Source organism: Hypanus sabinus, chromosome 16, assembly GCF_030144855.1.
Source record: "Hypanus sabinus isolate sHypSab1 chromosome 16, sHypSab1.hap1, whole genome shotgun sequence".
Classification (NCBI taxonomy): Eukaryota; Metazoa; Chordata; class Chondrichthyes; order Myliobatiformes; family Dasyatidae; genus Hypanus; species Hypanus sabinus.
The window spans coordinates 51841849-51869293 of NC_082721.1; the positions used below are offsets into that span (position 1 = coordinate 51841849).

The window sequence follows — 27445 nt, forward strand, 5'->3', positions numbered from 1 at the left end:
TCAGAAAGGACAGGGAGGGAGGCCAAAGATGTGGGTGTGTGGCACTGCTGATCAGAGATAGTGTCACAGCTGCAGAAAAGGAGGATGTCATGGAGGGATTGTCTATGGAGTCTCTATAGGTGGAAGTTAGGAATAAAAAGGGGTTAATAACTCTACTGGGTGTTTTTTATAGACCACCCAACAGTAACAGGGACATTGAGGAGCAGATAGGGAGACAGATTCTGGAATGGTGCAATAATAACAGGGTTGTTGTGATGGGAGATTATTATTTCCCCAGTATTGATTGGCATCTCCCTAGAGCAAGGGGTTTAGATGGGATGGAGTTTGTCAGGTGTGTTCAGGAAGATTTCCTGACACAGTATGTAGATAAGCCTACAAGAGGAAAGACTGTACTTGATCTAGTATTGGGAAATGAACCTGGTCAGGTGTCAGGTCTCTCAGTGGGAGGGCATTTTGGTGATAGTGATCATAATCCTATTTCCTTTACCATAGTATTGGAAAGAGATAGGGACAGACAAGTTAGGGAAATGTTTAATTGGAGTAAGGGGGAATATGAGGCTATCAGGCAGGAACTCAGAAGCATAAATTGGGAATTCTCAAGGAAATGTACTGCAGAAATGTGGTAAATGTTCAGGGGATATTTGCGTGGAGTTCTGCATAGGTACGTTCCAATGACACAGGGAAAGGATGGTAGGGTACAGGAGCCACGGTGTACAAAAGCTGTTTTAAATCTAGTCAAGAAGAAAAGAGCTTACGAAAGGTTCAAAAAGCTAGGTAATGATAAAGAGCTAGAAGGTTATAAGACTAACAGGAAGGATCTTAAGAAAGAAATTAGGAGAGCCAGAAGGAGCCATGAGAAGGCCTTGGTGAGCAGGATAAAGGAAAAGGCATTCTACAGGTATGTGAAGAACAAGAGGATAAGATATAAGAGAATAGGACCTATCAAGTGTGACAGTGGAAAGTGAGTATGGAACCAGAGGAGGTGACGGAGATATTTAATGAACACTTTGCTTCAGTATTCACTACGGAAAAGGACCTTGGCGATTGTAAGGATGACTTACAGTGGACTGAAAACCTCGAGCATATAGACATTAAGAAAGAGGACGTGCTGGTGCTTTTTGAAAGCATCAAGTTGGATAAGTCACTGGGACTTCACGAGATATACCCCAGGCTACTGTGGGAGGCGAGGGAGGAGATTGTTGAGCCTCTGGCGATGATCACCAATGGGGGCGGGAGAGGTTCCTGAGGATGGGAGTGTTGCGGATGTTGTTCCTTTATTCAAGAAGAGGAGTAGGGATAGCCCAGGAAATTATAGACCAGTGAGTCTTAATTCAGTGGTTGATAAGTTGATGGAGAAGATCCTGAGAGGCAGGATTTATGAACATTTGGAGAGGCTGAATATGATTAGGAATAGTCAACATGGTTTTGTCAAAGGCAGGTTGTGCCTTACGAGCCTGTTTAAATTTTTTGAGGATGTGACTAAACACATTGATGAAAGAAGAGCCGAAGATGTAGTTTATATGGATTTTAGCAAGGCATTTGATAAGGTACCCCATGCAAGGCTTATTGAGAAAGTAAGGAGGCATGGGATCCAAGGGGACATTGCTTTGTGGATCCAGAACTGGCTTACTCACAGAAGGCAAAGAGTGGTTGTAGATGGGTCTTATTCTGCATGGAAGTTAGTGACCAGTGGCATGCCTCAGGGATCTGTTCTGGCACCCCTACTCTTTGTGATTTTTAAAAATGACTTGGATAAGGAAGTGGAGGGATGGGTTAGTAAGTTTGCTGATGACACAAAGGTTGGAGGTGTTGTGGATAATGTGGAGGGCTGTCAGAGGTTACAATGGGACATAAATAGGATGCAAAACTGGGCTGAGAAGTGGCAAATGGAATTCAACCTAGATAAGTGTGAGGTGGTTCATTTCAAATATGATGGCAGAATATAGTATTAATAGTAGGACTCTTGGCAATGGGGAGGATCAGAGGGATCTTGGGGTCTGAGTCCATAGGAGTGAGCTTGGCCTTCTCTCCTTGGAGCAATGAAGGATGAGAGGTGAACAGATAGAGGTGTATAAGATGATGAGAGGCATTGATCGTGTGGATAGTCAGAGGCTTTTTCCCAGGGCTGAAATGGTTAACATGAGAGGGCACAGTTTTAAGGTGCTTGGAAGTAGGTACAGAGGAGAAGTCAGGGGTATGTTTTTTACAGAGAGTGTTGAGTGGAATGGGCTGCTGGCAACAGTGGTGGAGGTGGATACAATAGGGTCCTTTAAGAGACTTTCAGATAGGTACTTGGGGTTTTGAAGAATACAGGGTTATGGGTAACCCTAGGTAATTTCTAAAGTAAGTACATGTTCGGCACAGCTTTGTGGGCTGAAGGGCCTGTATTGTGCTGTAGGTTTTCTATGTTTCTAAATCCTACACTAAGACTCCCTTGCACCTTCAATTTCTAAAAATAGAAAATAGTCCATGCCTTTAATCCTTCTACATGATCATAAATTTCCTTATGCTGTATTCCATCTGCCACATGTACGTCCACAACATCATCTTGTCCAATATCAACCTTCTGCAGACTCCCTGCTTCCTCAATCCTACCTGCCCCTCCACCTATTTTTGTATCATCCATAAATCTAGCCACATAGCCATCAACAGATCAAAAACATATAACGTAAAATGTAGCAGACCCAACACTGGTCTCTGTGGAACATTGCTAGTCATCGGCAGCGAACCAGAAAAGGCCCCCTTTATTCCTACTCTTTGCCTCCTGACAGTCAGCCAATCTTCTATCCATGCTAGTATCTTTCCTGTAATACCATGGACTCTTATTTCACATACAAATACAAATACTTTATTGTCACCAAACAATTGATACTAGAGCGTACAATCATCACAGTGATATTTGTTCCTGCGCTTCATGCTCCCTGAAATACAAATCGAAGTAAATATAATAAAACTTTAAATTATAAATCACTAATAGAAAAGGGAAAGTACAGTAGTACAAGTCAGGTCCAGATATTTGGAAGGTACGGCCCAGATCTGGGTCAGGATCTATTCAGCAGTCTTATCACAGTTGGAAAGAAGCTGTTCCCAAATCTGGCCATACGAATCTTCAAGCTCCTGAACCTTCTCCCAGAAGGAAGTGGAACAAAAAGTGTGTTGGCTGAGTGGGACTTATCTCTGATTATCCTGGCAGCACTACTCCAACAGTGTGTGGTGTGAAGTGAGTCCAAGGATGGAAGATTGGTCTGTGTGATGTGTTGGGCTAGGTTCATGATCTTCTGCAGCTTCTTCCGGTCTTGAACAGGACAATTTCCATACCAGGTTGTGATGCACCCTAGAAGAATGTTTTCTACGGTGCACCTATAAAAATTAGTGAGGGTTTTAGGGGACAGGCCAAATTTCTTCAGCTTTCTCAGGAAGTAAAGGTGCTGGTGGGCCTTCTTGGCAGTGAACTCTGCTTGGTTAGACCAAGTCAGGTCATTTGTGATATTCACACCGAGGAACTTAAAGCTTTTGACCTGTTCCACCTGCGCACCACCGATGTAGATGGGGTCCTGCGGTCTGCTACTCCTTCTGAAGTCAACAACCAATTCCTTCGTCTTGCTGACTTTGAGGGATAGGTTATTGTCTTCACACCATGCCACCAGCTTCTTAATTTCCTCTCTGTACTCAAACTCATCATTACGCAAGATGCGGCCTACAATTGTGGTGTCATCAGCAAACTTATATATTGAGTTCAATGGAAACTAGGCAACACAATCATGGGTGTACAGTGAGTACAGCAGGGGGCTGAGTACACAGCCTCGTGGGTCACCAGTGCTCAGAGTGATTGTAGAGGAGAGCTTGTCCTCTATTTTTACAGCTTTGGTCCTGTCTGTGAGGAAGTTGAAGATCCAGCTGCAGGTCTGAGCGCTAAGACCCAGGTTCCGGAGCTTAGGAATCAGTTTATTTGGAATGATGGTATTAAAGGCAGAGCTGTAGTCGATGAAAAGGAGCTTTACATATGGGTCTTTATTCTCCAGGTGTTCTAAGGAGGAATGTAGTGCCAAAGAGATGTCATCTGCCGTTGACCTGTTGCTCCGGTAGGCGAATTGCAAAGCGTCAAGGTTGACCGGTAGGGTATGGTTGATGTGTGTCATAACCAATCACTCGAAGCACTTCATAGCAATTGATGTTAGAGCCACAGGTTGGTAGTCATTCAGGCATGCCACCTTGCTTTTCTTCGGCACTGGGATTATCGTTGCCTTCTTAAAACACGAGGGGATCTTAGACTAAAGCAGGGAGCAGTTGAAGATGTCAGCAAACACTCCAGCTAGCTCGCTTGCACAGGCCCGGAGAACCCATCCTGGGACGCCATCTGGGCCCGTCGCCTTCCTTGGATTTATCTTCAGGAAGGCTCTTCTAACGTCTTCCTCGGTGATGATGAATCTCAATGCCACCAGGTCCGATTCATCCAGAGGGGGCGGGATGCTCCTCTTCTGTTCGAATCTTGCGTAGAATACGTTAAGTTCATCAGGAAGAGAAGCCCTACAGTTATTGATATTCCCAGCCTTTTCTTTGCGATCAGAGATCTCATTTAGACCCTGCCATAGTCTACTGGCATCCCTCTGGTTAGCCTGGGCTTCCAACTTGGCTCGATATTGCCTCTTGATGCCCTTAATGGCTTTCCAGAGTTCACGCCTGGATTCCATGTAGCGACTGGTATCTCTGGACGTAAAAGCCGCAGCTCTAGCCTTCAAAAGGGACTGGACCTCATAATTCATCCAAGGTTTCCATTTAGGGAATACCCGGATCATCTTGTAAGACACACAGTCCTCTGTGCATTTCCAGATAAAATCTATGACAGCGGAGGCATACTCATCGAGGTTAGCTGCCGAGTTCTTGAATACTAACCAGTCCACCGATTCAAAGCAGTCACGGAGAACCTCATCCGTTTCCTCTGTCTAACGCGACACCACTTTTGACACCGTGACCTCCCGCTTCAGTTTCTGTTTGTAAGCCAGGAGGAGGAGTACAGCCTGATGATCCGATCTTCTGAAGTGAGGTCGTGGGACAGAACGGTAGGCATCCTTGATTGCTGTGTAGCAGTGATCAAGTATATTTGGGCCTCTAGTGGAACAGGAGACATTTTGGTATAACTTTGGCAGTGCTTTTCTGAGGTTGGCCTGGTTAAAGTCCCCGGCTGTAATGAGCAAAGCCTCCGGATACCTGGTCTCAAGTTCACTGATGTTGGCACACAGTGTATTCACAGCCCACTCCACGTCCACCTGGGGGGGGAATGTAGACTGCTGTCAGTATGACCGAGGTGAATTCCCGTGGCAGATAGTAGGGACGACATTTCACCAACAGATGTTCCAGGTCCGGGCTGCAGGAGCTTGTCAGTGCCACTGTGTCAGCACCACGCAGTGTTGATCAGTAGGCAGACTCCACCTCCCCTCATCTTGCCCGAAGACGCTGTGAGGTCCATCCGATGGATCAAAAATCCCTCTGGTCGGATGGCACAGTCAGGGGTGGCAGGAGAGAGCCAGGTCTCTGTGAAACAGGATACACAGCAGTTCTGCATCTCCTGCCAGTAGGTGAGTCTCCCTTTAAGATCATCCACCTTGTTCTCTATGGCTTGCACATTGGCTAGTAGGATGGTGGGCAGAGGGACCCTAAAGCCCCTCCGCTTCAATCTGACCAGCAGCCCAGCTCTTTTCCCATGCTTCCTTGGTAATTTGTGCATCTTTCCAGATTTCCATCGATGCAGTGTGTTGTTGGCAGCTCTTTGTGGTTGGTGTTCGCGTCCCGCGGGGATCGATCGGCGGGTCACGTTGTCGGGTGCTCCAGGTCGGGCTGAGTGGCGGGGGAGGCTCCGCTGCCATTTCCAACTTTCGGGGACCCAGGCTGTTGATCGGGTCGAGCCCCGAAGCCCATACTTAATCCTGGAGGGCCGGGCTGCCGGCTGAAACAGGTCTGTGAACTGTGTCACGGTTGCAGAAGCCCCCACTCCAGCCAAGCCCCAGGTTCGATTTCCAAGATTGGCGGCAGAGGCCTCACTTCCAGCAGCTGTAGATGGCCACCAATGAGGCTCTACGGTGGTTGCTCCGGGGGAAGCGTCTGGGGTACCTTGAGGTCTCCGAGACCACTTCTGTGTGCTCGTTTGCTTCGGAGAGGTGCTGGTCGAAATGGGCCCTATCTCCAGGCGCTCCAACACAGTAGCAGGCCGCGGGTCTCCAGGAACGTGGTGGACCTTGTCCAGGCGTTGATGATCGGTTCCAGGTACGGTCTGGAGTTGAAGCAATTCTGGCATGTCGATGATCTCCAGCTGGGTCAGTAACTTCGCCAGGGTGTTGTTGATCTTGCTAGATGTAGCAAATTGGAGGTTTAGAAGGGTTTCTCAGGTATAGGATAGTGTAGAGGGCAGTTTGCTCGGCAGAGCACGCGCAGAGTCGCCAGTTACCGGCGCCATCTTAAACTACATACAGCACCTTTTCAAAGGCCTTTTGAAAATCCAAGTAAACATCCACTGACACTCGTTGTTTATCCTGCCTGTTACTTTCTCTAAGAATTCCAACAGATATGTCAGGCAATATTTCCCTTTAAGGAAACAAAGCTGACCAAGCTATTTTATTGCGTGCTTCCAAGTACCCTGCAACTTCATGCTTAATAATAGGCTCAAAAATGTTACCAACTAATTGTCCTATACTTTCCTATCATTTGTAAATCTCCCTTCTTGAAGAGTAGAGAGACATATGCAAATTTCCAGTCCTTTATCCAATCCATTATTCTACTAGAAAAAAATACTAGGGTTTCCATTCAGAATCAGAATCAACTGCATATGTCATGAAATTTGTTGTCTTTGCAGCAGCAGTACAATGCAATACACAATAATAAAGGGAAAAAACTGTGAATTACAATAAATATATAATGAAATAGTTAAATTAAACAAACAGTGCAAAAAAAAATTTTAAATGTAGTGAGGTGGTATTCATGGGTTCAATGTCCATTCAGAAATAGGATAGTAGAGGAAAGAACTGTTCCTGAATTACTGAGTGTGTGCCTTCAGGCTTCTGTACCTCCTTCCTGTTGGTAACAGTGAGAAGGATGCCGTGTTCATTCCTGGAAGTCAGCTTGGATACTATGGAGGCTGGTGCTCATGATGGAGCTGACTGAGTTTACAGCTCTCTGCAGCTTACTTTGATCCTGTGCAGTGTGTCCCCCCCGTCCCCCCCCCCCCGCCACCCATACCAGGTGGTGATGCAGCCAGTCAGAATGCTCTCCGCGGTACATCTGTAGAAATCTGCAAGTGTCTTTGGTGACATACCAAATTTCCTGAAAAAGATAATGAAATATAGCTGCTGTCATACCTTCTTTATAGCTTCATCAATATGTTGGGCCCAGGATAGACCTTCAGAGATGTTGATACCCATGAACCTGAAAATGCTCAATCATGATCCCTCTATGAGGACTGGAGTGTGTTCCCTCATCTTACTCTTTCTAAAGTCCACAATCAGTTCTGTGACATTACTGACTTTGAGTGCAAGGTTGTTTTTGCGACACCACTCCACTAACTGATATATCTCACTCCTGTACGCCATCTCGTCACCATCTGAAATTCTGCCAACAATGGTGGTGTCATCAGAAAATTTGTAGATGGCATTTGAGTTGTGCCTAGCCACACAGTCGTGTGTGTAGAGAGAGTAGAACAGTGGGCTAAGCACACATCCCTGAGGTGCGCCAGTGTCGATTGTCAGTGAGGTGGAGATGTTGTTTTCAATCCACACAGATTGTGGTCTTCCGGTTAGGAAGTCGAGGATCCAGTTGCAAAGAGAGGTACAGAGGCCAAGGTTCTGTAGATTTTCAATCAGAACTGTAGGAATGATGGTGTTAAGTGCTGAACTATAGTCAATAAACAGCATCCTGGCATAGATATTAGTATTGTCCCAGTGATCCAAGGCTATGTCAAGAGCCAATGGGATCTCCTCTGCCATAGACCTATTGTTGTGAAAGGCAAATTGCTGTGGGTCCAGGTACTTGCCGAGACAGGAGTTAATTCTAGCCATAACTAACCTCTCAAAGCACTTCATCACCCTAGGTGTGAGTGCTACAGGACAATAGTTGTCAAGGCAGCTCTACCTGCTTGTCTTCGGCACTGATATAATTGTTGTCCTTTTGAAGCAGGTGGAAACTTCAGAATGTAGTGTGAGAGATTGAAAATGTCTTTGAGCTCACTCGGCAGTGGGATGGCACAGGTTTTCAGAGCCCTACCAGGTACACCATTGGGGCCTGTTACTTTGCAAAGGTTCACCCTCTGGATAAACAGTCTGACATCGGTCTCCAAGACAAGATCACAGGGTCACCAGATGCTGCAGGGATTTGCACAGGTGTAGTTTTATTCTCCCTTTCAAAGTGTTGATAAAAGGCATCGAGCTCATCTGCGAGTGAAGCATTACTGCCACCCATGATATTAGGTTTTGCTGCGTATGATATAATGGCCTGCAAAACAAGTCAGAGTTGATGCGTATTAAATTCCGCCTCCAAACGTATTCAGAATTGTTCCTTTCATCTTGAGGTAGCTCTCCATAAGTCGTACCCAGTTTTCTTGTATAGTCCTGGGTTGCCAGATTTGAATGCCACAGATCTATCCCTGAGCAGGCTATGAACCCTCTGGTTCATCCACGGCTTTTGATCTGGGTACGTACAGTATGTTCTTGTATGCACACACTCATCCACACAGGTTTTAACGAAGTCAGTAACAACTAATTCAGACTGCTTTTCTCTGTTTATCAGCCATCTAAGGGATCTTATAGCTTTGGATCAGGAGCACAATCTGAGGAGATATCTCTGATATCACAATTCTGTTCTCACACATTATATCCAGAAGTAAGTTCTGCCCTGTTACACTAAAAGATCCTCAACTACCTCTGGTAAAAAGGAGGCAAAAGGAATATCAAATGAAAGTGTTACATGTCCTTCTATTAATACACTGTAAAATCCAGGCAAAGAACTGTGCACTGCATTGGCGTGTCAAACTTAAGTCCCAGCTTCATTGCAGTAACAGAGGCTCTGAGAGCTATGATAATCAAAGGAAAGGACTTCAGGGGGTGTACATAAAGCAGCCGCAGAACAGGACCTACCTTGCAACTCCCCAGAATAGATATGTGAGAGGTCTCCATAGTTCTGGCCACTTCTGGTTTCAATTCGAAAGTCTTCTGTGAACATACTTGGGTCTCTTTTCAATCGGAGATTAAATTGCCTGCAACAAAGATGTAAGTTATTTGTTCCATCTCATGTTCACAATTAGCCCTGGGTGTGTATAACAATGGAGACCAGTGAAGTGGCCTTCAGTATACAGGGGAAGCCCCCTCATCTCCCCTATGGTCTTGAGCTTTAGGCTCCCTTTCAGCAGGAAAACTCTGTGACTATTCACCACATAATTTTAAAAACCTTCATAAGGTCATCCCTTGGTCTTCTAACCCTATACCATCTCTAGCCCTCCAGTCCCAGTAAAATCCCTGTGAATCATTTCTGCACCCACTCAAATGGGTGTCCTTCGCTGAAGAAAAGATCCAGCACCCGCCGTTTGCGTTAATATTTCAGTGGGTTGCATAGTCAGCTGAGGGGAGGGGCTGGTCTAACCCCAGACCCCATCAAATAATCAGCGATGATGACACCCTCTCCTTGGACAGTGGAGTCCAGCTGAGTTCCCACAACTCTGCCTGCAGGACATCTCCGAGTCCACTGCTGCCTGACGCACTCCCCAGAGAGGAGGGGCTCAGAGGGGAGGAGGTGGGAACTGGGTCTCCGAAAGATAGTGTGCTCCCAGGCTGAAACCTCAGCCACCTTAACCTCCTGGCCAAGTCCAGGCAGCGTTGACTGTCGCATGTCTCTCGGCTCCAGCCAGGGACTCAGGTGCTGGAGAGAAGTTGATCTCATTACAGTGTCTCCGTGCTCAGGGGAGTCGGTCAGCATTCACAGGAGTAGAAACCAGAAATGTGAATGGGCCAGTATGGGACTGAGGGTTCGATGGCAGTGGGGTCAAAGTGGAAGGGGAAGGGTTAAGGGTTGGGTTAGGGTCAGGGGTGTGGTGGAGATGGTCGGTATGCTGGGCTTGGGGTGGGTGTAAGAGGGGTAGGATAGAGGTGGGGTCAGGCTGGGCTTGGAGGGAAAGGGTAAGGGTGGGCATGGACGGAGTGCAAGGCTTAGGGTGGGGTGGAGATAGGGGTGGGGTCAGGGTGTGGTGATGGGGAGGGGAAAGGGAACAGGCAATGACATCAGGTGTATATTTCCATGTTCCTATGGTATCAGGAGAAGACACATGGAAGGGGGTGTGAGGGAGTGGGGAAGTGGGTAGGAGTGTGTGGTGGAGAGCCTGTGGTTGGGCAGGGTTGGTGAAGGGGAGTGAGGAGGGTAGGAGATGAGGAATGGAGATAGGGAGGATGTGGTTGGAGTAAGGGGGTAGGAGCAGTGTAGGGGGTGGGGAGATTTGGTTGGGGGCTGTGGGAGGGGTGGGGAAGGTCATTCTGGGGACAATGATTGCAATGTACTGCAAGTAATGCAGTCTGACTGAGCAGCTCCCTAGGCGCACCCCACCCCTCCAGCCCGCGAGGAAGACTACCTTTGATGGGCCATGAAGTGCAGCTGGACCCTGGGCTCAGCCTCTGGCGCTGACCGCCTCGCCCGCTCCTGCTGCCTCTGCAGTGACTCTCGGTCGTACCACAAGGCCTCGTATCTCCTGAGGAACGGAATGGCACTGGCTCCGGTCATCCCTAGGAATGGACAGGAAGATCCTTCAGCCTTCGCTGGATTTGTGATCAAAATAAGCTTTGTCACCACACCCACAACCAACTCCCACTGTGCGATGTGCCCCCCGCCATTGTACCTGGTCTCCTTGTCACAGCTGTGTCAGCAGCAGTGTAGTCCTAAACGTTACACCTGCGTTTCACCTCCTCCCTCACCAGTGCTCAGGGCCATGAACAGCACTTCCCACACAAACCCATCTGTTCACTTATTGGAGGTGAGCTCCATGCCGACTGGGGAGCACCTTCAGTCCATCCATACAGCCAGCATCTCCCAGTGGCATAATTCTAATTTTAATTCTACTTCCCGCTCCCATACCGACGTGTGTTCCCACAGCCTCCTCCACTGTCCTCGAGGCCAGAGGCAGGTTGGAGGAGCAACACCTCGTATACTGTCTGGATAGCATTAAACCTGATGTCATGAACATCGATTCCTCTAAAGTCTGGTAACCACTCCCTCTGTCTCTTGCCCCCCTCCCCACCCCCTCCCCCATTTGATTTCCCTCATTCCTCTGGGTCCATTACTCCTCCACACCCTCCCCCTCCTTAGGACCTGCCCATCAAGTAGAGTGGGAGTGGGAGGCATAGGGGGAAGTGTGGGGGAGGAGGGAAATGGAGGGAGGAGGAGATGGATAAGGTGAAGGGGAGAGGTGGAGGAAGGAAGTGGTGAGGGATGAACAGACAGGGGAGGTGGAGTAAGGGGAGAGGGAAATAGAGGGCAAGTGGAGGGAGGGGATATGGAGAGGTAAGTGGAGGGAGGCGGAGAGATGGGTGTAGCTGGGAGGAGAGGCACGAGGAAGTCACTCAGCCCTTCTTCCCCACTTCCCAGTTCAATGAGATAGATTGATATTGCACAATAACAGGCTCTCTGTTCCATGCTGACCACCTACACCAGGGGTCGGCAACCCGCGGCTCCAGAGCCGCATGCGTTTCTTTCATCTCTGTGCTGCGGCTCTCTGTGGCTTTGGAAAATTTGTGGCTTTACTGCAGAAGTTGCTGGACAGAAAGCTGCTGACTTTTCACTGCATCTTGCACCAAGAGGAACTGTGCGCTCAAACATTTCCTGATCTTGAGATGGAACTGGCCGACATGGCCAAAGACATATGGGTGTCCAAGTTTAGACGCTTGACAGCAGACCTTGAAGATGTTGCCCGTCAGAAGGCTGTTCTTGCTCAGAATCACAAATGGAGTGATATTCAAAACCTCCTAAAACCGGACAAACTTGTGTTCGAAACATGGAATGCTATCCCCGACATTTATGTAAACATTAAAAAGTATGCGCTTGGAGTCCTGTCGATCTTTGGATCCACATATGTATGTGAGCAGGTGTTCTCCAACATGAACTTTATTAAGAACAAACATCGCGCACGCCTCACAGATGATGGCTTGCGATCCTGTGTAAAGATGAAGGTGACGTCATACAACCCTGATGTGCAGACGCTGTGCGCTGAGGTCCAGGAGCAGAAATCCCATTAACCAAGTATGATAAATATTTTAATTGCCTATTATTTTATGTATATTCATATTTTTTCATTGTTCAGTGAAATAGTCCTTTTATTTTTCAGGTTGACAGCTGGCTGATGTTATTTTTGGTTTGCTGCTGGCGGAAAATTTAAGTTCGGCGTTTTTCATAAATACAAGAAGGACTCAAATAGACATTGAGTATTTTACTTAAAAGTAACCTTCAACCCAAAGTCTTTTTTTTCGGAGTTCAAAATGTTTTTGTTGCATGCAGAAATGTAATTTTGTTTTATCTGCAGGAGTTCATCGATTTCATAAATGCAACACATTATAGTTTGTTTATACATAGCATAAAGGCAAAAAAAAACATTGTATGCAGTGTTATTTCATTTTAAATGTCAAATGGGTTTTGTGGCTCCCAGTGTTTTCTTTTCTGTGGGAAACGGGTCCAAATGGCTCTTTCAGTGGTAAAGGTTGCTGACCCCTGACCTACACTAATCCTAGTTACGCCATGTTGCCTGGGTTTCAGCACCTAAGTTACAGGAAGACGCTGAACAAGTTAGGTCTTTATTCTTTGGAGCGTAGAAGGTTGAGGGGGGACATGACAGAGGTATTTAAAATTATGAGGGGGATAGATAGAGTTGACATGGATAGGCTTTTTCCATTGAGAGTAGGGGAGATTCAAACAAGAGGACATGAATTGAGAGTTAGGGGGCAAAAGTTTAAGGGTAACACGAGGGGGCATTTCTTTACTCAGAGAGTGGTAACTGTGTGGAACGAGCTTCCAGTAGAAGTGTTAGAGGCAGATTCGATATTGTCATTTAAAGTAAAATTGGATAGGTATATGGACAGGAAAGGAATAGAGGGTTATGGGCTGAGGCAGGTCAGTGGAACTAGGTGAGAGTAAGCGTTTGGCAGGGACTAGAAGGGCTGAGATGGCCTACTTCCGTGCTGTAATTGTTATATGGTTATATTTGTTGGTGAGCTCTATCTGCAACCTTCTACCTTTGTCTGATTTTTCTGCTCTATCCCTGTGTCTCAATACCTTCCACAGCAGAATCTATTCGGTGACTGAGCACCCGGATCCCTGCAGCACAGGGAATTCCCAAAATTCACCACCTTCCGTCCTGGTGTCTCATTTGCCCTAGAAACTGACCCCTTTTCTTGAGCCTGTTATGGAAATCCAGCAGGGACATCCTCCATCTGTCTCACCGGGCAACTCATCAGAACCTGTGAATCACTCCTCGTCTTCTGAACTATAGGGTGCAGGCCCTGTTTAATATTTCCACCCGCAAACCCGCCATGCCAGGATTCAGTGGCAGAGTCACTGTCCTGATTCTGCCATTCTCTGTGGATGTGGAGACCAGATTGGTACTGAAGCTGTCTCACGTCTCCCTGCACTATTTCTGAATAACACTTCTCTTTTTCTAAATTATGTAATCAAAGCAGGAGTTCATGATTATTGGCCTCTGCATCTGGAGCTAAACTTCAAGGCCCTGATCTCCAGTTGCCACTTTGTAAGTATCTTGAAGAGAAGAAAGTCAGATTCCTCTTTCTAATAAAACTATCAATCGACTGTGCTAGTCCAATCACGTGGGTGCCACGGCCAAGAAGTGCTTCTACTTCCTCAGGAGGCTAAAAAATTGGGCACATCCCCTTTGACCCTCGCCAATTTTTATTGAAACACCATAGAGACTATCCTATCTGGATGTATAAGGCCTTGGTATGGCAACTGTTCCCCCAGGATTACAGAGCTGGGACATGGCCCTGCATATCACAGAAACCATCCTCTCATCCCTGGATTCTGTTTATACTTCCTGCTGCCTCAGTAAAGCAGCCAATATAATCAAACACCCCACTCACTCCAGACGTTGTCTCTTCTTCCCCAACCGGAGCATACAAAAGTCTGAAAGCACATACCACCGGGTTCAAGGACAGCCACCATGTATGATAAAACAGACTCAATGCACTTTTGCTGTAGGTTTTACACTTTATATAGTGAAAAGCTTGTCTTGCACATTTTTATACAGATCAAATTGTTACTTGGCGCATTGAGCTAGAACAAGGAAAACAATAGCAATGTTGACAGTGTAAAAGTAAACGGTAAAGTGCTAAAAATGTAAACGGTAAAGTGCAAGATCATTACAAGGTAGACCGTGAGGCCAAGAGTCCATCCTATTGTACAAGTAGTCCATTCAAGAGGCTGATCTCAATGAGATTAAAGCTGTCCTTAAGCCTGGATGTATGTTCTTTCAGATATTTGTACTGTCTATCCAGTGGGAGAGGGGAGAAGAGAAAATATCCAGGGTGGGTGGTGTCTTGAAATATTGTAATGTCTGTATGAATAACATACCAAACAAAGTTTTCAGAGTTCCATGGTATATGTGATAATAATAAACCAACTTATCAATTTTAATGTAGCCACAGTGAAGTCCAGAGTGGTGAGGTGACTCAGAGCTAGTACAGTGCAATATACGGTACATGAATGGCCCTGCACTTTACTGTTCACCTGCACTGTCCTTCAGTAGCATTTACCCTTTCTACATTGTTGTTGTTTTACCTTACTCTAGCTCAGTACACTGAGTAATGATTTGTATAAACAGTATCCAAGACAAGCCTTCCACTATACTCAAGAGGTTCAGTTCTTCACCATAATGGGGAAAAAATGATCTAATTGACTTTGATTGTAGAATGATAGTGTTAGATGAGGTGATTTGAGTATCTCAGAAACTGTTGATCTCCTGGGATCTTCATGCACAACACTCCCTGGAATTTACAAAGAATAGTGTAAAAACAAATATAAAACATCCAGTGAGCGGCAGTTCTGAGGATGAGAATGGTTTGTTAATGAGGGAGGTCAGAGAAGAATGGCCAGGCTGGTTCACGCTGACAGGTTACTACAGTGGTGTGTAGAAGTGCACCTCTGAATGCACAACACATCGAACCGTGCAGTGGATAGGCTACAGCAGTAGACGATCCCAAATATACACTCAGTGGCCACTTTATTGGGTACATAGCCCCCTCCACAACACTTTGGATACTGCAGGGGGTGGGGAGATGGCCTAACGGTTGGGTCTCTGGCACTGACTCTGTGACTCAGAAGGCAAGTGGGGGAGAAGAGGCACACTGTGGTGATAGGGGATTTGTTGGTTAGGGAAATGGACAGGAGGTTCTACAAATGAGCACAAGATTCCTGGAAGGTATGTTGCCTCCTGGGTGCTAGCGAGGGTGAACAGTCTCTATGTAGGTACCAATGATATGGGTAGGACAAGTGACGATGATCTCCATAGGGAGTTCAGGAAATTAGGTGTTAAGGTGTTAGGACCTCCAAGGTTGTGATCTCAGGATTGCTACCCGTGCCATGTGCTAGTGAGACCAAAACTAGAAAGACTATATACACATGGCTAAGGGTCGGTGTAGGAGGGAGGGCATAAAATCTTTGGATCATTGGGCTCTCTTCCAGGGAAGGTGGGACCTGTACAGAAGGGACAGTTTGCACCTGGACTGGAGGGGGACTAATATCCTAGCAGGCAAGTTTGAGTAAGGTGGGGTTTAAACTAGAGTTACACCGAAATGGGAACCAGAGTGCCAGAACAGTAAGTTCTGTGGAGTAAGATTGTGGAGGCAAATTCATGATTAAGTCATGATCAAAAGGTTGAGCATGATGTGACTAGTGTCCTGAGCTGTGTAATGCAAGTAGTACTGTAGGAAAGGCAGATGAGCTCAGGGCATAGATCAACACTGGAATTATGACTTTGTAGCCATTAGTGAGACAGTTGCAGGAGGGGCAGGACAGACAGCTCAGTATTCCGGGGCTCCATTGTTTTAGACATGACAGAGCAGGAGGAATTAAAGGAGGATGAGTGGTGTTACTAGTCAGGGAAAATGTCACAGTAGTTTTCCATCAGGAAGAACTGGAGAACTCATCTGGTGAGGAGTTACAGGTGGAACAGAGAAATAAGAAAGATATGACCACATTAGACAACATTAACTACGAAGATCCATATAGTCAAGTCTATGGTATTTCTAGTCGTGATGTATGGCTGTGAGAGCTGGACTGTTAGTAAGGCTGAATACAAAAGAATTAACGCCTTTGAACTTGGATACTGGACAGAAGTATTAAGAGTTCGTTGGACAGCAAGAAGATCCAACAAGTCAATACTTGAAGAAATACAGACAGACTGCTCTCTAGGAGGCTTGATCATGAAACAAAAGCTCAGATATTTTGGCCACATCATGAGAAGACAGGATTCCTTGGAGGAGACTCTCATGTTAGGTAAAACAGAAAGTAAAAGAAGGTGAGGACAGTGACTATGATAGTTCTATATACTATCTATACTATAGATAAATAATATTACTCAGATAATGTCTATGACCTTGGGGGATCTTAGAGAGGCAGTTTCCAACAAGAAGGCTTGGTGTACAGGAGTCCATGAGGTCACGAAGAGTCAGACTCAACTTAACGACTGAACAACAAATGACCACATTAACGGGGGCTATATTACAGACCACCCAACAGTTCTAGAGATTTAGAGGAAATTTGTAAAGAGAGATATAAGGTTGTTATGGTAGGTGATTTTAATTTCCACATATTGACTAGGCATCCCATTCTGTAAAATGACTAGATGCGATAGAGTTTGTCAAGTGTGTTCAAGGAAGTTTCCTTCATCAGTACGGAGAAGTCCAATGAGAATGTGTACAGTACTGGATCTGCTATTACGGAATGAGACAGGGCAGGTGACAGAAGTTTGTGTAGGGGAACATACTGCATCCAGTAATGACAATGCCATTAGTTTCAAATGCAAAAAGGTAGTTCTGGTCTGTGGGATGATATTCTAGATTGAAGAACAGACAATTTTGATGGTATCGGAAATGATCTGGCAAGTGTGGATTGGGACAGGCTGTTTTCTAGCAAAGACTGTACTTGGTAAGTGGGAGACCTTCAAAAATGAAATTTTGAGAGAACAAAGCTTGTATGAGCCTGTCAGAATAAAAGGTAGAGATAACAAATGTAACGATCCTTGGTTATCAAGAGATATTGAGACCCTGGCTAAGAGAAAAAATGGAGGTGCTTAGCAGGTATAGGCAAGTAGGGACAAATGAGGTGCTTATGGAGAATAAGAAATGCAAGCAAACACTTAAGAGTGAAATCAGGAAGGCTAAAAGAAGGTATGAAGTTGCTCTAGCAGACAAGGTGAGGGAGAATTCTAAGGGATTCTACAGATATGATAAGAGCAGAACGATTGCAAGGGACAAAACTGTTCCTCTGGAAGACCAGAATGATAATCCATGTGTGGAGCCAAAACAGACAGGGGAGATCTTAAATGAATTAACTGCATCTATATTTACTCAGGAGATGGATTGAGTCTACAGAAGTGAGCCAAAGTGGCATCAACTTCATGGATCCTGTACAGATTACAGGATTTGCTACCCTGAGGCAAATCAAGTTGGATAAATTCCCAGGGCTTGACAAAGTGTTCCCTTGGATCCTATGGGAGGCAAGTGCAGAAATTGCCAGGGTCCTAGCAGAGATATTTAAATCATTCTTTGTGAAAGGAGAGGTACCAGAGGATTAGAGGATAGCCAATGTTGTTCCGTTGTTTATAAAACTGACTAAACATAAACCAGGCAATTATAGGCCAATAAGTCTGACACCAGTTGTGGGTAAGTTATTGGATGGTATTGTACGGGACCAGATATGAGTATTTGAATAGACATGGACTGGTTAAGGACAGTCAACATGGCTTTGTGGGTGGTAGGTCATGTCTAATCAATCTTATAGTTTTTCAAGGAAATTACCAGGAAAGTGGATGTTGTCTACATGGACTTTAGTAAGGTATTTGACAAGGTCCCACATGGGAGGCTGGTCAAAAAGGCTCAGTCACTTAGCATTCAGGATGAGGTAGTGGCATTATGTGAGAAGCCAGAGAGAGGTAGTAATGGAGAACTTGGAGACACAGGACAACACAACATAGTTTCCTTAAGGGAAAATCTTGCCTGACGAACCTGTTGGAATTCTTTGAGTAGATTACATGTAGGATAGATAAAGGGGATGTTGCATACTTGGATTTTCAGTAGGTATTTGACAAGGTGCCACACGTGAGGCTGCTTTCTATGGTGTTACTGGCATGGGTGGAGCAACGGTTGATTGGTATGAGGCAGTGACTGGCAATCAAAGGATCCTTTTCTGGTTGGCTGCAGGGTTCAGTGTTGGGACTGCTACTTTTTATGCTGTATGTAAATGATTTACATGATGCCAAATTTGCAGATGACATAAAGATTGGTGAAGTGGCAGGTAATGTTAAGAAAACAGGTAGGCTGCAGAAGAACTTAGACAGATTAGGAGAATGGGCAAGAGAGTGGCCAATGAAATACAATGTTGGAAAATGCATGGTTATGCACTTTGGTATTAGAAATAAATGTGCAGACTATTTTTTTTAATGGAGAAAATAATCCAAATATCTGATATTCAAAGGGACCTGGGAGTCCTTGTACAGAACAACCTAAAGGTTAACTTGCAAGTAGAATTGGTGGTGAGGAAGGCAAATGGAATTTTAGCGTTCATGTCAAAAGGTCTAGGATATAAGAGCAGGGGTGTGATGTTGAGGCTTTATAAGGCACTGTTGAGGACACCTTGAGTATTGTGAACAGTTTTGGGCTCCTCATTAAGAAAAGATGAACTGGCATTGGAGAGAGTTCAGAAGAGGTTCACAAAGCTGATTCTTGGAATGAAAGGGTTATCATGTTTGATAGCTCTGGGTCTGTCCTTGCTGGAATTTAGAAGTGGGGGGGGAATCACATTGAAACCTTTCGAGTGTTGAAAGGCTTAGACAGAGTAGATGTGGAAAGGATGTTTCCCATCGTGGTGGAGTCTAGGACAAGAGGGCATAACCTCAGGATAGAGATGTGGAAAAATTTCTTTAGCCAGAGGGTAGTGAATTTGTGGAATTTATTACCACAGGCAGGTGTGGAGGCCAGGTCATTGGGTGTATTTGAAAGGTTCTTGATTGGACATGGCATTAAAGGTTATGGGGAATAGGGCTGAGGAAGGGAAAAAAGGATCAGCCATGATCGAATGGCGGAGCAGACTCAATGGGCCAAATGGCCTAATCTGCTCCTATGTCTTATGGCCTTATGGTCCTTTGGTAGTAGAGGGTTGCCTCTCTAACTGGAGGTCTATGACTACTGGTGTGCACAGGGATCAGTGTTGGGTCCTTTGTTGTTTGTCATCTATATCAATGGTCTGAATGATAATGTGTTTAGCTGGATCAACAAATTTGCATATGACACCAAGATTGGGGGTGTAGTGGACAGAGAGAAAGGCTATCAGGTCTTAGAGAGATCTGCATCAACTGGAAAAATAGGCTGCAAGATGGCTGATGGAATTTAATGCAGACAAGTGTGAGGTTTTGCAGTTTTGTAGAACCAGCCAGGATAGATCTTACACAGAAAATGGTAGCACACTGAGGATTGTGGTAGACAAAGAGATCTGGGTCCATAATTTGTTGAAAGTGGTGTCAGAGGTAGATAAGATCATAAAGAAAGCTTTTGGCACCCTGGCCTTCATAAATCAATGTATTGAGTACAGGAGAAGGGATGTTATGTTGAAGTTGAAAAAGATGTCAGTAATTTGGAGGATTCTGTGCAGTTTTGGTCACCTATCTACAGGAAATATGTAAATAAGGTTGAAAGAGTACAGAGAAAATTTACAAGGTTGACCTGAGCTATAAGGAAAGATTGAATAGGTTAGGACTGTATTCCTCAAAATGTAAAACATTGAGACGAGACTTGATAGAGGAATACAAAATTATTATGAGTATAGAAAGGGTAAATTCAAGTAGCTTATTTTCCACTGAGATTGGGTGGGACTGTAACCAGAGATCATGGGTTAAGGGTGAAATATTTCAGGAGAGCATGAGGAAAACTTCTTCAGTCAGCAGATCGTAAGAGCGTGGAACAAGCTGTCAGCACAAACGATACATACAAGCTTGATTTCAACGTGTAAGAGAAGTTTGGATAGGTAACAAAGAAACATAGAAACACGGAAATCTACAGTACATTACAGGCCTTTCAGCCCACAATGATGTGCCGACAATGTAACCTATTCTAGAAACTGCCTAAAATTTCCCTACTGCATAGCCGACTATTTTTCTAAGCTCCAAGTACCTACCTAAGAGACTCTTAAAAGACCCAATTGTATCCACCTCTACCACCATCGCTGGCAGTGCACTTCATGCACCCACCACTCTCGGTGTGAAAAACTTACCCGACATCCCCTCGTACCTACTTCCAAGCACCATAAAACTATGCAATCTTGTGTTATGCATTTCAGCCCTGGGAAAAAGCCTCTGACTATCCACACGATCAATGCCTCTCATCATCTTGTACACCTCTATCAGGTCACCTCTCATCCTCCATCACTCCAAGGAGTAAAGGCCAATTTCACTCAACTGTTCTGATAAGGCACACTCTCCAATCCAGGCAGCATCCTTGTAAATCTCCTCTGTACTCTCTATATAGCAGGGGTTCCCAACCTGGGATGCCCGCACCCCCAGTGAGTGCGAGATGGAATGTCAAGGGGTGCGACAAAGAGTGGCTTGTGTCCTTGAGTGACGAGTCACGAGTCATCACTCAGCCAGCTGTCAGTGTACCTTGAGAAGTGGTAGTAATGTTTGTCCCAAGCACATTCCAGTCTCCCGCTGGCCAAGTCGAGAGAGACGTAAACTCATTCCAGTCTCCCACTGCCCGAGTCAGCGTTGAGGAGTCTCATCATTGTTACCTGGGAAGTTACACCTCAGAGTTGAGGAGTCTCATCAATGTTAGCTAGAAGGTTACATCTCGGAGTTAAAAATCATTTCATAATGCCAAAATCTTTATACATCCCGAATCAACCACCAAGTAATGACTTCACATTAAAACCAAACCTGTAGACGGTAGGTAAATTATTCAATTATAAAATTTTTAAAAGCCGCATTTTATTGAATCACCCTGTTAAAAGGAGGAAGGTATTCTCACATATTAAACAACTCAAAGCTTACATTGCTTTCCTTCAAGAAACTCATATTCGTTGTTTTGATAACTCCTGGCTTCTGTCAAAGTGGGCGGGTCAGCATTTTCATTCATCCTTTGCCGCTAAAGCTAGGGGGGGTCTCCATCCTTATTAACTCAAATATTCCTTTTGAACTCCATAATAAAATATCTGATACAAATGGCCGTTTTATTATTGTTTCTGGTAAACTATATAACACTAAAGTTGTACTAGCAATCCTGTATGCCCCTAACTTTGATGATGTTAACTTTTTTTGGACGTTTTTTTTCCTCACTACAAGACTTAAACTCATACTCTCTTATACTGGGTGGTGACTTCAACTGTTGGCTAGATCCTAATTTGGATCAATCGTCCTCTGTTACCAGACCACCTACTAAATCTGCCTTAGCTGTTCAATTGTTTCTCTCTAATTTTGGTATCTCTGATATATGGCATTTCCTTCATCCTACTGAGAGAGATTATTCTTTTTTTTTCACATGTTCACCATACCTTCACTAGAATTGACTATTTCTTACTCAATAACCAACTTATTCCATTTGTCTACTTTTGTGACTATCAGAGTATACTGATTTCTGACCATGCCCCAATTACTCTCTCTTTAAACTTTCCTGGTCTCCCTCAGGGGAATAAACTGGCGGTTTGATTCGACCTTATTATCGGATGATGATTTTCTAAAATTTATTAAGGATCAGATAACCTTTTATTTTAACACCAATACATCACCTGAAGTGTCATCCTAGATTGTCTGGGATGCCATGAAAGCATATCTGAGGGGTCAAATAATCTCTTACACAGCAAATCTCAACAGAAGGTCCCGTGCAGATCGATTAGACCTCATTAACCAGATTAAAGAATTGGATCAACTATATGCTCAAACTAAGAACCCTGAACTATACAAGAAGCGTGTAGAACTCCAAACTAAATTTAATCTTCTGTCTACTCAACCTGTCAAATGCCAACTTCTAGAAAGCAAGAGTCGCTTTTATGGTGATAAGTCTGGTAAATTTCTAGCCAATCAGCTGAGGCGTTCCAAAGCCAAACAACATATTACAAAGATCCGGAAGGAGAACGGAGACTTTACATCGGATCATTTAGAAATTAATGATGCATTTAAAAATTTTTATTCTCGGCTTTATTCCTCTGAATCTTTGAATGACAATATCTCTGTTGATCAATTTTTAAATAATCTGAATATTCCTTCACTTTCATCTGATTTTAAAGCCAAACTTAATGCGCCTATATCATCAGAAGAAATATCTTTTGCAATTTCTGCACTGTCCTCAGGGAAATCTCCTGGACCTGATGGGTTCCCTGTAGAATTTTATAAATCATTCTCCTCACTTCCTTCTCCTCAGTTACTTTCAGTATTATCTGACTCGTTTAATTATGGCAAATTGCCACCCTCTTTTAATGAGGCATCTATTATTCTTTTATTAAAAAAGGGTAAAGACCCAACAGAGTGTTCCTCGTATAGGCCTATTTCTTTGCTCAATGTTGATGTAAAGATCTTGGCTAAAGTTTTGGCTTATAGATTAGAAACCGTTATTCCCTCTATTATCTCTGATGACCAATCAGGTTTCATTAAAAACCGTCTCCCTTTTTTTAACATTCGGCATTTATTTAATATTTTATATTCACCTCCAACTGGGATTCCTGAATGTGTTATTTCCCTCGGTGTGGAGAAAGCATTTGATCGTATAGAGTGGAACTACCTTTTTGCAGTCTTAGACAAATTTGACCTCAGTCAAAGTTTCATCTCTTGGATCAAATTGCTGTACTTGTGTCCTACTGCCTCTGTTTTAACTAACTTTCATAAATCCCAGGTATTTAATCTCAAACGTGGCACCCGTCAGGGATGCCCCTTAAGTCCCTTTCTCTTTGATTTGGCTATAGCATTTAGAAATTGTCCTTAATTGACCGGGATTTGGAGAGGGGGTGCTGAGCATAAAGTTTCTCTTTATGCTGATGACTTATTACTCTTTCTCTCAAATCCATCTACATCCTTACCTCCAATGTTTTCACTTCTTGACCAGCTTAGCCAGATCTCAGGCTATAAACTTAATTTACATAAGAGCGAACTTTTCCCAATTAATAAAGAAGTACAAGAATTAACATTTCATGATCTCCCTTTTAAAGTAGTCCATAATCAATTTACTTACCTTGGGATTACAGTCACAAGGAAGTTTAAAGATCTCTTTCGTGAAGACTTTGCCAATCTTTCATATACTATAAAACAGAGTCTGGTACAATGGTCACCTCTATCTATGTCTTTGGTAGGTCGTATTAATGTTGTTAAAATGTTTGTTCTCCCTAAATTTTTATACTTATTTCAATCTATCCCAATTTGTATTCCTAAATCTTGTTTTGATTCCTTAGACTCTATTATTTTGTCATATCTGTGGAAGAATAAGTGCCCTAGAATTAATAAAATCCATCTCCAAAAACCTAAAAAAGAGGGTGGCATGGCTTTACCTAACTTCCGTTTATATTATTGGGCAGCCAATATACGTTGTGCTACTTTTTGGTCTTTCTTCCATGGCCAATGCGAGTGCCCTAATTGGGTGGCAATGGAGTTGAGTTCCACTAAAGAATTATCTATCTCTGCACCTCTTGGCTCTGCACTCCCTAGTAGTCTGTCCAGATTAATAGTTAATCCTCTTGTTAGACACACCTTGCGTATATGGGCTCAGTTTAGGAAATGCTATGGTTTCCATGGTTTTTCCGTTTCCAGCCCTGTCGTACATAATCACCTTTTTTTACCTACTACGTATGATTCAGCATTCCATGTTTGGTATAGGAAGGGCATTAGACATTTTGAAGATCTTTTCATTGATAATCACTTTGCTTCTTTTCAACAGCTCTCTGTTAAGTTCAATCTGCCCAATGCTCATTTTTTTTAGATATCTCCAAATTAGACATTTTATGGCTCCTTTAATTCCTAACTTCCCTGAAATGCCTGTGAAAAATGCTATGGACTTATTTCTTTCCATTAATCCACTAGGTAAAGGTTTGATATCAATTATTCAAGATAAATTAGCAGCCTTACGACGGGCCCCTGTGGATAAAATTAAAATGGCATGGGAGCAGGATTTAAATACTTCCTTATCTGATGAGAGTTGGGACTCGATTCTCAAATCAGTTAACTCAACCTCTCTTTGTGCTCGCCATTGCCTTTTACAGTTTAAGATTGTTCATAGAGCCCATATGTCTAAATCTAAACTATCTCGATTCTACCCTAACATTATCCGCTTTGTGATAAATGCAAGAGGGGTGAGGCCTCTCTCATTCATATGTACTGGTTCTGTCCTAGCTTGGAGAAATTTTGGAAAGATGTCTTCACTACATTATCGTATATTCTGAATCACCACCTAGAACCAAACCCTTTAATTGCTTTGTTCGGTTTCTGGGGCAAGACAGACTTACGTCTGAGTCTGACCAAATGCCGAATATTATCCTTTGCCTCTCTCCTGGCTAGACGCTTGATCCTCCTTAGATGGAGAGATGTTGCCCCGCCCACTCATGCTCAATGGCTTAACGACATTATGGCCTGCTTGGACCTCGAAAAAATCCACTATTCAGTTCTTAATTCGGATTTAAAGTTCCATAAGGTCTGGGGACCTTTTATCAAGTACTTTCATAACCTTCCTCTTGACTAGGGTTTTTTTTTCGGTCCCTTGCTTTCAGCTCCCTTTTTTTTTGGTAGTAGGCATTATTATCCTCTGTTGCTAAGTGTATTCACAGTCTGGGAGTTTGATTGTCCTGATTTATATTCTCTATATTGTGTTGTGGTTGGTCTGGAGTTTTTTTTTGTGTTTGGGGAGGATACTAAGTTTACTTGTCTTCAATTTAGGTGCTTTTTTAAAATTCTCTTTCTTTGTATCATATCGTCATTGTGTGCTTAATTTTGCACTGTATTAATGTTCCTCATTTTTATCTGGGTTTTTTTAATTTGTAGTTATGTAGAAAACATATAAAAAAACTAATAAAAAAAAGCCACATTTTGATAAAAAGCAATTGAAGTCATTCATTCATATTTGGCTCAATGCATTAAAGAAGTTTTTGAATTTCTAAGGTTTTTTTTCTCTTAAAAGATTTTTTTCTTTAATTGTTGATAATTTTGAATTGTGTTATTTGAGGAGGTATCATGTTTAGCACTGAGGACTTTGAATCGTGTGATGGGAGTTCATATCTCCGGTAATCATCGAAGATAGGTGTGTAAATTCAGTAGAGAGTAGCCTAATAAGGCGTCACATCCTCGTAGCATTTCCACTTTACGATTTACCTTGGCGTAACCACAGATAATATCGTAATATAATATTCGAAAGCGTATTTCTCGCAATACTTCGCTATAGGCGTGTCTGGTTGAGTAAAGTGGTCATCCCTGACTTAGTCAGACAGTTTTTCTCATATTAGCTCAAATTTTTCTCTTTACCCTTAACCCTTCATCATGTCAAAAAGAAGGAAATGGAATGATGACTATGTGTACTTTGGTTTCACTTGCACAACAGGAAACGATGGCTTGCAAAAACCCCAGTGCATTCTTTGTAGCGTTGCATTTTCCAACTGAAATCTGAAGCCATCCAAGCTTCAAGAGCACTTCAAGAACAAGCATGGCGGAGCAGATGTTGAAGGACATGATGCTGAGTCATTGAAAATCAAAAGAGCTCATTTTGATTCACAAGGAACTTCCAAAGTTAGGTTTTGTTTCTGTTGAAATACCACTACTTCTTGCTTCAAGTGGCATATAAAATGGCCAAATCCAAGAAGCCCCAAAACAATTGCGGAAGATCTCATCAAGCCATGTGCACTGGAAATGGCAACAATTATCCTGGGCAAAGAACCAAGAAAAAAATTTGAACAGGTGCCCCTATCAAATAATGTCATTCACAATCATTCACAGTGATTTGAGTGAAAATATTTTGGACCAAGTCATCTCAGATGTCAGAGCTAGTCCTCTTAAAATCTCTGTTCAGTTGGATGAGTCAACTGATGTCTCCAGTTGTAGTCAACTCATCACATTAGTGAGATATGTCAATGATGGTGCTGTGAAGGAAGATTTCCTGTTTTGTAAAGATCTGAAAACAAACACAACTGCAAAGGATGTGATACAACTGGTGAAAGACTTCTTTGCCAAACATGATTTAGATATCAAAGTCATTGGTTCTGTTTGCACTGACGGGGCACCTGCAATGCTTGGAAATAGAACCAGCTTTTCTGCATTGATGATAAAGGAGATTCCAGACTTGCAAGTTACCCATTGTTTTCTTCATCGGCATGCTTTGGCATCAAAATCATTGCCTCCAAATTTGAAGAAAGTCTTTGATACTTGTGTTAAGATCATCAACTGGATCAGAGGGCGTGCTTTGAACCACGCATCTTCAAATCATTTTGAGGATCTGGGAAGTGAGCATTCAGTTTTGCTTTTCCACACTTTGTCCATTGGTTGGCACGAGGACAAGCTTTAACCTGCTTCTTTGAACTGCGGGAAGAAATCAAAGTTTTTCTGGAGGAGCGTGAATGTGATCTGGTTGGGGCAATGGAATCACAGGAATTCACCCAAATGCTGGCTTACTTAGCTGACATTTTCACTCGTATGAATGACCTGAGTGTTTCTCTTCAAGGAAAAGGGATAAACATATTGAAGGCTTCTGAAAAGTTGAATGCCTTCAAAGAAAAGTTATGTCTTTGGCGTCGAAGGATGGAAAGAGGCAGTCCCTCAAATTTTCCTTCACCAGAAAAGATGGTTGATGATGCTGGATCCATAACTCTACTGTGCATGAAGAAATTGTGGATCATTTGGAAATGCTGTCAGAATCGTTTGATGGACATTTTGCTGAGGAGACCTGAAGATTTCAGAAGAATGGATCATGAATCCATATTCCTACAATTTGGAGAAAATGTCAGATGATGAAGAGCTGAAGGAAGATCTTATTGATTTTGCAGACAAATTGAGCTCTTGAAATGCAATTTGAAAGCAAGACTTTGAAGGAGTTTTGGTGTGCAGTACTGGATATGTTCCCAAGACTTGGTGGAAAAGCACTCCATGTCCTCATTCCATTTGCAACAACATACTTGTGTGAATCTGGATTCGGTTCTCTTTTGTAAATCAAGACAAAATCTAGGAATCGCTTGAATCCAAAGGCAGACCTACAGA

At 43.6% G+C, this 27445-nt stretch overlaps 1 protein-coding gene across 1 annotated transcript in view; it reads right to left on the bottom strand.

The window, feature by feature from the left end:
- The window catches only part of LOC132405842 (disintegrin and metalloproteinase domain-containing protein 10-like), a 636699-nt gene that overhangs the window by 604845 nt on the left and 4409 nt on the right, over nt 1-27445 (bottom strand). The window contains exons 2-3 of the mRNA XM_059990833.1: nt 10601-10751; nt 9120-9238 (exon numbers count right to left, since the gene is read on the bottom strand). Of these exons, the coding sequence (XP_059846816.1) occupies nt 9120-9238; nt 10601-10751 (270 nt within the window). The remainder of the gene's footprint in view (nt 1-9119; nt 9239-10600; nt 10752-27445) is intronic.